Here is a 9,133-nt window from a genome sequence, read left to right as displayed (position 1 = left end):
AAAACCTCTGCGACAAGGTATAACTTCGAGCTGAAAGATGTAGAATTCCGCGAGCACCACGAAATCTTCAAGGTCGACAAGGTGAAAATTGTGGCATTCGAGTCTCCCAAAGGAGGAAGTGAAGAAGTGATTGCTCAATGTAGAAACCAATAAACCAAATCACTTCCCAATGATCAAACCATTAAACAATTAACTCATCAATGTGCATGTTTTTATTATGTTTGAAGCTGAAGCTCCTCCTGTGTGGTGCTCCAAGAGAGAGCTGACTGATGGATAGGGCATGCAGTGCATGGAAAGATTTTCAGCTGTTGCTGATGTTGGGCTTGAGGCGTCTCACTTTGAAGATGACAAAGATAGCCGAGGACTACCTTGAATGCTTACAGAAGCTCACTCAGAGGCGCCTGGCGCGCCAGCAGAATCAGGCAGTGCGCCGTTATAGGAACTGATTCTCCACTAAGAATGGCACGTCCGAGTAGAGCTCGTTCATGCCGAGGCTCCAGGTGTGGCAGCGGCGCAGCTTGCCGGATGTTCTTTTTCACACATTATTGCCCTAACTTTTGTTTCAGTGTTCTACCCACCATCTTTCTCCCACCATTTCGTGACTTATTTCTGCTTTTGTTGGGCGGGGAACTCATTTCGATGTCGGTCTCCGCTGGCCTCCTCTTCGAGTGTTTAATATTTCTCTCTCTGGTTGTGCCGGTGCAGCGCGCGCAACAAAAGCTGCCTCTGGATGGCCACTTGTCGATATTTAACATAATTGTGGCATTGTGCAGATTTCGCCCACGCACTGGCCTGGGCCAACGGTGACGCCACGTCGCCCCTTTGCTGGGGCGAAATCAAAAAGAGTTCAAGTGTCAGCGTTTAAGTCGTCGGTGGCTCCAAAGTACCGCCTCAGGCACTTAATGGACCAGCTCGGCGTTTCGGTCTTCAGGGCTTGGCTTGAGGCGGGGCGGATGTGCAATTGCTCCAAGATGCCGTACCTATAATTACTCCTGCATATGGTAGTAGACTCGTTCGTAAATACAATGTGGAATGCCTGAGCACTTATGCCGCTGGCTTTGAGGCCATGTTTCGAGTGCTCCAAGCATTCCAAGAGTAAAAGAATGATCGGTGGAGCATAGCACTAGCACATACTTTATTGGCGAGTCGACCATAATTGTTGCCAAATACATATTTTGCCGCTAATTTTTTACCTCAAGATGTAGTCAAAAATTGAGAAAAGTTAATGCCGAAAGTATATACAATTTGGTTGGGAGCTTACAGCATAGAACTTATAGAAAATTAACAAAAATGCAGACATATTTATTTCCTCTGTTCAACCTTCAGTTTTTGCCACTGAATGTCTGCCACCTTACTCTGTTTTAGGCACCATTTTTAGCTACACAAGTAGGCCTGTAATATTTGACTATCAACCAAATTTTGTAGTTGCCAGAATCCCATAGGATAGATTCAGTCTCTCTCGAGCGTTCAAACAGTAAGCATCAACAGTACACAAAACAAAACAAAAAAAATTCAAAATTTTATTTTATTTCCCAAAAATATTTCGAAAAAAAAGTTTGATTTGATTGCAATACCAAAATTATAAGTGAAAATAGTAGACTTTTGGCTGACGCATATGCGGTATAATTAAAAATTCTTCTGAGACGTTTTATTGATAAAAAAAAAAAAAAAATTAAAGTGAACAAAATTACAAAATTTAAATATTTTTCAAAAAATATTGTGCAAAATTCCTCTGGTTTCTAATTCCCGTCTAATTTCGTTCAGTGAATAAAAAGTGAGTAAGAGTGAAATTGTAAGTGGAAAATTGAATGGTTATAGTAATGGGATCTCTCCAGCAGTCAATCATGAAACGCGTCACCGCTTTGTTCCGTCCGGCCCTGGGCACCGTCTGCTTCTTGGCGCGGGGTGTACCTGCCGCCCAGCAGATCTGCCTTCAACGCTGCGCCTGCCAGAACGTCCAGCAAAGGTTTAGGGACCTTAACAAGGAGGCACAGCGGAAAAATCGCATATCTGGAAGCGGCTCATTGCTATTCCGGAACAGCCACATGAGGGACGCCAGCGCCAATGGCCACAAGAGTCAGCTCCCCAAGCCCAGCGACACTGCCCGAAAGATTCCGCACACGACGCTGGCGACTGCAAAAGCTGTTCCGAAAGCGCCTGTGAACCGGATAACGACACCGAAGATTGAGGACTACTCCCGCTACCGCAATTCGATACGTGAGAGCAACATGTGGCGGGACCCCGCCCATCCAGATACCACCTGGCTGAAGCCCCACAGTGCGTCGGCCTACAAGCCGGACTTTGGCAACACCGAGCCGCATACGTTGAAGCTGAGCTTCATGCGCAGCCCGGACGAGAAGTCAAAGGATATGGCGAATCGCGACTTGGCCAAGGCCATGCAGAATAAGCGCTTCATCCCCGGTCCGGCCCCAATATCGGCCACAGTCAAAGTCGTTCGCCAGGCCAATCCCTTTGAGAACAAATTCTCGCGTCGCAGCTTCATGCGTTCCGCCTTTGAATTCATTGACCAAAAAAAGTAGTTTTAATCGATCTCAGAAGCCCTAAAGACTAGAACCGCATCCAAATTGACTATGCAAATATCAAATAACCCAAATAACTCAAATAAATCAATATTAATCTTTTACGCCTACAAAATGTATTACTTATTTTGAAGGCACAAAACTCAATGAGCTCCAAAACAGCAATTTGCTACTTACATTTTTACTTATTTATAACTGTAAGTCTTTTTGTGCGTATCATATAAAATCGTGTCTAAGCACGCACAAAAATTAAGTACAAAGTTCAATGGCGTGCGGCTTGCGAGGGAGAGGGAGAGCACCAAATATTTGTCGTCGATCGCTTAGTGCTCTGCTCGCTTTGTTAACATCGTGCTTCTTGTCTCTCTCTCTCACTGTTAGCACTCTGTTGGCGCTGTTAGCGCACTGTTGGCTCTGATAGCTGTCTGTTATTCGATCTGCAGTCGCTTGCTCTCTGTTACTCTCTTTGTCTTCCCACCAATTCTTCCATATTTCCCTCTCTGAATATCGCTTAGCCACGCCAGATGTATGTACATATGTATGTATGTATGTACGAGTACTTGCACTGGTATTATCAATAAGAAAGCAAGAAGAAAACTTGTGTGTGCTTTAGCGGTGGGAGGGCTGCGTAGTATATGGATGGCAACACCTTCGCTACGGCCATTAATTTTTACTGCTTTTGGGTTTTCAATTTGCCCAAAAGAAGGAGACACGACGAGGACGCGGACGCGGACGCGGATGCCATTTAACGCTGCATAGAAAATCAAACGCAAAAGGTCAAAGACAAAGACAAAGACAAGAAGTGGAAGTTGTAGGGTGAAGTGGAGGTGGTGGTGATGGGGAAAGCACCTTGTGATATATGCCAAGCCCTCTGTCTCCCTCTGTTTGAGTGTCGCAGCAGCCACGGGTCTTCGGCCTCCCCATCCACTCAACCACCAAATGGACAGGACCAGTAACCCTTTATCGAGTCAGAGCAGGAGCTGGTGGCACGAGTCGGAGCAAGAGCAGAAGCAGAAGCAGGAGCAGGAGCAGGAGCTGGCAAGTGTTGATTTAGGGTTGCAAACAGAAATTATGATAATGCCTGTGAAAACAACAGAACTCCGAGTGGATGGGACACCAAGAGATATATAGACAGAGCATGAGGATGGGAAAACCCCAAAAGCAAAGGAAAATATATTAAATGTTATTGAGAGGAACTAATTTTCATTAAAAGGATTAAAAAGCATTTGGCAAAAAGAAGAAGGAGGCTGCTGAAACGTCGGTTGGAAAAGGCGTTGTAGAAGCTGGCCTGTGGCAACCGCGACGTTGTCGCTGGTTATGAATTAACATAAAAATCATAAAAATATGACACTATGAGACCAATGCCACCACCACCAGGCATGGCATGGGCTATGGGACATGGACATGGGCATGGGCATGGGCATGGGCATGGGCATGGGCATTGGCATCTGAAGTTTAATTTAATCTAGGGACGACGAGCATATAGAGTTGTTGGATGTCAATGGTTAACTAAAGATTTCAATAAATAATTTAATTGCTTCAAAGTATTATTTTCTAAGCAAGAATAAGCGGCAAATCTCTTTCACAACTTTTTATAAGTTGTCTAGAAGAACCCCTCTTCGTCTGAGCCACTGGTCATCAACGTCGACATCGACATCGGCATCATCACCATCATCATCATCATGAACGTATGATGCTCATTAAGCGAGGGGCTGCGAAAGGGGTGGTTAAGTGGGGGAGAACATTGATGGCAATGCGCGACAATCAACACGAGGCGCGCTGATAGCGCACAGCGGGCCGGAGTGGCCGAGGTCTCTGGCTTGAGGTGGCGCCGGTGGTGGGAGAGGTGCTCCGGAGTTACTTGGATTTTGGGTTTGGTTCGTTTTGTTCCACTCCGCTCTGTTGGATGGGAGGATTAGTAATGGCCGTGGCTGGGGGTTAAAGGTGGGCCAGCTCATGCTTGCCATCGTTTTGATGATACCAAATGCTGATGACGATACCGAACCACCTCAGCATCAGCATCAGCATCAGCATCAGCCCAATCCTCTTGCCCTTGCCGGGCTCCGTTCTGTGCTGTGCTGTTCTGTTCTGTGGAACGTTGTTTGCTTTTTTGTGGGCGTCGCTGCTGCCACTTAGTAACTCACCCGCAGTTTATTATTTTCAAAATATTTAAATTTTTTGGTAATAAGCGAAAAATGGTTTTAATATAACCGAATGGGCGGACGTACTGGCGCGGACGTGCCTGATGACGATGATGCCAAAGATGATGCTGACGATGTTGTGGCTCTACCCATCGCTTCGTGAAGGTAATCCACCTGACTGGGCAGGGGGTGATGGCTTTACGGGGGATGATTGGATCACCTGGCAGGTGCAGATTATCCCAGCGAATATATAGGTAGGGAAAGTGTTGAGGGATATTCATAGAGATTATTAAATGATAAATATTCAATTCGAGACTCTTTCCAGAGTCCAAAGCTACAGCATGGAAAATCTTTGATAAAACAAAATCAATTTCCATTAATTAATGCTTGACTGGTAAGTAATTATGATTTCAATACAAACTTTCAACTATTTCCATTCCTTAAATAGATTAAGTTAAAGCTGCAAATAAATTAAAAATTCCATATTCCAGTTGCCAGCATTTTCCAAAGAATTGCTTTGAATTTTCTCGCTGTGAATTGTACTCCCTGGAGCAGGCATAGAATGCTCTTTGAATTAGCTATGCGAATGATGCAGCCATAAAGAAGTTCATTAGATGCCAAACAACAGACAGCAGCGTCGAGTCGCTCGAGTAGAGCTCCATGGCGGAGCTCCCAGGCTGGTTCAATAGACAAAGGCATCTCCAGGAATATTTTGTTCATGCATTATAATCATTATCATTATTAGCATTATTGTCAGGCAGGACAGAGTCGAGTCGAGTCGAGTCGAGCCGTGTCGAGAGCAATGGGACGAGCAGAGGGAGGAGAAGAGGTTCAGAGGCAGACAGCTCTGAATTATGCAATGCAGTCCAATGGGAACGTTGGGGTTTGGTTACGTGAAGAATGGAATGGAATGGTATGGAAATGGAAATGGAATGGTGACCCAACTCGTTCATTTCGTTTTCGTTGTCAAATGCAAAAATCGCGAGCCGAAAGGCAGCTTCCTTTTCCTTTTCCCATCACTCCTCTTCCTATCCCTCTCCGTCTCCGTCTCCCTCTCCCTCTCCTCTCCCCTACCATTCTCTCTAGCTGAGGGAAATTTTCCAAAAATTCTATTATTATTAATAGAGGCAAGAGAGGAGAAAGGAGCAGCTACTGGATCTGTAGCGAGACGACCATGACGACTATGACTACGACTGTGCCTTGGTATGCGTTTGTCTTTTGCGCCCGAGAGTCGAGTCGACTACAATAACCCCGAAAAATGCACACAGTTTGCATTATAATGCGAAATTTCGATTGCTCATTTGTGGCATTTACTTTTTACTATAAAAGTTTTATAGCCAGTCGGCTGGCTGGAGGATGCCGCGACCAGGAGGAGCAACGACAACGGGAATGGGAACGGGAACGGCAATGTCGACGACAGCTACAAAATTTTACACAATGTCATCAACGTTGGCCTGACAATGTTGGAGGAGGTTCGGTGGACTGCCACTGCCACTACCACTGCCACTGCGGCAATTGTGTGCAATTTTTGGGCACTAAACTTAAAGGATTACTCTTGGCTAATTTCGCAATACTTTGGCCAAGGTAAAGGGACTTGGCCAGCGAACAAGGCGGCCCCTCAAGAGCATTGTCCAAAGTCTAAGGTCCTGTTGCTTAGGCTGCTCGACAGCATCTTTGATGTTACTCCCGCGCCTCCTGCGCACAGACAGGACAGCCTCGAAGACATTGCTTTGTCCTGATGGTCAGGGGATGGTTCAGGCTGGAACAACCAGGCTGAAGTTTTTGGGGTTGGACCTGACAGGATTTTGGGCAACATTCGTCCATTTTGGTTGCTTATTTAGTTGTGCAGTTGAAATCGTTGGCATTCCCATGAAGCTGTCTAGAGAATGCACTCGATGCGATTCCTGGTAATTCTATAACAGACATATTTTATTTATCCAGAGACATCCGTATCGACAAATACAAAACCTTGTCCATATGAAGCACCTGCACCCACAAGTTGAGGCTGTCCGAAAATATTTCAGACATATTTATTTTGGCATGACACATTTTTAAATGAATACAATAAAATGTATAATAATTATAATTCTTATTCCATTATTTAAGTATAATAATTTACAAATATAACAGTGTTTTTTTCGTTATATTCCACTGCAGAACCATAGAGCAAAGGCATCGAAAAAATACTCTCAACCTCGAAACGATGCAAAAATGATATTTTTCGATGTTTTTGCTACCAGGCGAACAGAAAAATCAGAAAGCAATTTTCGAAAGTTAACAGCTGGGCTGCTCCTTAACAGCACACTGTTGTGGCGAACAGGCCGCTGGAAGCGCGTACTGGGCACAATGTTAACATAACATGTGATGTTAGAAGTGCCCGTCTAGCCGAGTGGAGGCGCCACCAGTATCTGATTTCGATTAATTTGCCAACTGAAAGTGTTTGTTATCTGAACTGTTATCTACACTATTCGCCCTCGCTTTAGTCAACCCATCACGATCGCGAATGATTTAAATGTTGGTTGGTTGCCAAAATATTTAAAATTTAATATCTGTACTGCTGTATGGGTTTTGACGTTGACTACTGCTCCTCCTATGGGGCGTGTTCTATAGCATGTTCCTTGATCTTGTCGGTCAGTGCCAGCAGCTTCTGGTCAATAATGCGCAACCTTTCGATGGTCTTCTCGGTCAGTGCCTCCAGCGTCTGCTTGGCGTCGCCCAACTGCTCCTCGGTCTTCTCCTGCTTGCTCAGCGCTAACTTGGCCGCGTACAGCCTCATGGCCTCGTTATAGAGTGGCATAAGCTTCATGTAGCTCTTCATGGTCATCTCAGTGCGGCGCTTAAACTCCTCCACGCGTTTATAGTGATTCGTTAGTTTTAAAACGAAACCATCGAAGTCACTCTGCTTCAGGACTCGAGGAGCTGGAGTTTCCTTCGCAGATTGTTGGTCGAGTTTGTTGCTCTTCTGGTTTTCCAATGCTCCTTCTCCTCCGTTGGTTTCTTCCTTCAGCGAGGAGCCCGCAGCTGTGTCATCACCGCATTTAAATGGATTCATTTTAATTTTCAGGAATTTAAATTTTTAAGTGTTAAGATCTGTGGGGAGTTGTACCTCATTTGGGCGGTTTCTAGCTAAATATTTACTAAATGGAACTTACGTTTAGTGTCTGCAGTAGCAAAATTTTGTTTCATCTGAATTGTATTGTGTCTCGCAATTGAAAGACGAGTTTGGGAATAAGTACAGGGCCTACCAAGTGTACTCTAGCTTGTGCCTTGGAGAAGGGTATTATGAGCTGCTGATCGGAATGAGTTGCTGTCGGGTTTTCCATGCCAACATTTTGGTCTGGGTAAAGTTTTATCAAGTTGAGAGGGAGTTATGTTTCCACAGCTGCCACCACCTGCCTCCTGCCCTCTTGGGTGTCTGTTCATAAGCCATAAAAATGCCAAAAACTCATTGACTTATGGAGGCATTAGCCGGTGCTTCCTTCCCATTGCCCGCTCCACATGCCCCGCCATAAATTGGCAGAGCTAATGCCTGGCAGAGGGAAAATTCAAATTGGATTGCTCAAAGATATGTACATATGTACAAAATATGTATTACTTATTACTATATAAACGAGTACATCTATCTATATATAAATTAGCATTTTTGTGCGACCGACGGTCGCCTTGGAATGGTTTATTAATGGCAAATTAAAAGCAATAAAAAACAGATGTGCTTAACGTGGCATATTCCGAGCATTGTGCAGGTGGTGGAGGGGCTATGGCCGTGGCTATGGGCTGCAGCTCATCAGGCTTGCTGGGTGGCATGGCGCACCTTTTGCCAAGTTCGGCGACTTTCCTGTTGTCGTTATGAAAATTACTTTGCTCTTTGCTGTTGCGGCACTTTGACTGGGGGTCAGAGTGCGGTGTAGAAAGGGGAGGCACTGGCACGGGCGAAACACTTGTGCAAAAAAAAGAACCGAGCGGAGAACCGGAGGAGGAACGAATAAAGTTTTGCATTTGAAATTTTCGTTAGTCTGTTGCTGCGTTGCCTTCAGCTCGCAGCTTCCAGCCGTTTATGCAGTTTATCATTTCGCAAAACTCCGCTCCACGGTGGCGCCCCATCATTCCCCCGCCCTGGACCCATCAGTCGCCGCGCTGCGAGACCATTCAGGTGGGTAATTTTAATTTTAAGCTTGAGTAATGACAATATTTACTTCCACTCTATCGTTATAGTCAAGCGGTACGACGCTCTAATGTCATTTTGATTCGAGATTTTCCACTTTGCCCTTGGCTCCAGCTGCTGAACTGCCCCGCCCCTTACCAGGATGCTCCAGCGTGGCTTAACGCCTGTGAAAGACATCAGATTTTTGCAGAACAATCTGCAAATTTCTTGTTTCTTGCGGTCAAAGGAATGAGCACAATCAGCAGTCATGAAGGGGTAAGGGAAATGAAAAGTTTATTGCTGCAAATCAATGC

General features: G+C 45.1%; 2 protein-coding genes across 3 annotated transcripts; one reads left to right on the top strand and one right to left on the bottom strand.

Moving 5' to 3' along the window:
- Positions 1-1,480: 1,480 nt before the first annotated feature.
- LOC117580829 lies at positions 1,481-2,644 on the top strand. 2 transcript variants are annotated; one of them, XM_034267551.1, is made up of 2 exons: positions 1,481-1,774; positions 1,836-2,644. In XM_034267551.1, the coding sequence occupies exon 2, from the start codon at positions 1,845-1,847 to the stop codon at positions 2,538-2,540; it is 696 nt and encodes a 231-aa protein (XP_034123442.1). In that variant the 5' UTR covers positions 1,481-1,774; positions 1,836-1,844; the 3' UTR covers positions 2,541-2,644. The 2 variants fall into 2 exon arrangements, with proteins under 2 accessions (XP_034123442.1, XP_034123441.1); XM_034267550.1 differs by having other exon boundaries at positions 1,482-1,774; positions 1,839-2,644.
- Positions 2,645-7,233: 4,589 nt separating this feature from the next.
- Positions 7,234-7,872, bottom strand: LOC117580999. The gene is made up of 2 exons (XM_034267804.1): positions 7,831-7,872; positions 7,234-7,768 (listed from the first exon to the last, which is right to left on the bottom strand). The coding sequence occupies exon 2, from the start codon at positions 7,728-7,730 to the stop codon at positions 7,269-7,271; it is 462 nt and encodes a 153-aa protein (XP_034123695.1). The 5' UTR covers positions 7,731-7,768; positions 7,831-7,872; the 3' UTR covers positions 7,234-7,268.
- Positions 7,873-9,133: the final 1,261 nt, after the last annotated feature.

Source organism: Drosophila guanche, unplaced genomic scaffold (genome assembly GCF_900245975.1).
Source record: "Drosophila guanche unplaced genomic scaffold, DGUA_6, whole genome shotgun sequence".
NCBI lineage: Eukaryota > Metazoa > Arthropoda > Insecta > Diptera > Drosophilidae > Drosophila > Drosophila guanche.
This window is presented reverse-complemented; position numbering and strand designations above follow the sequence as displayed.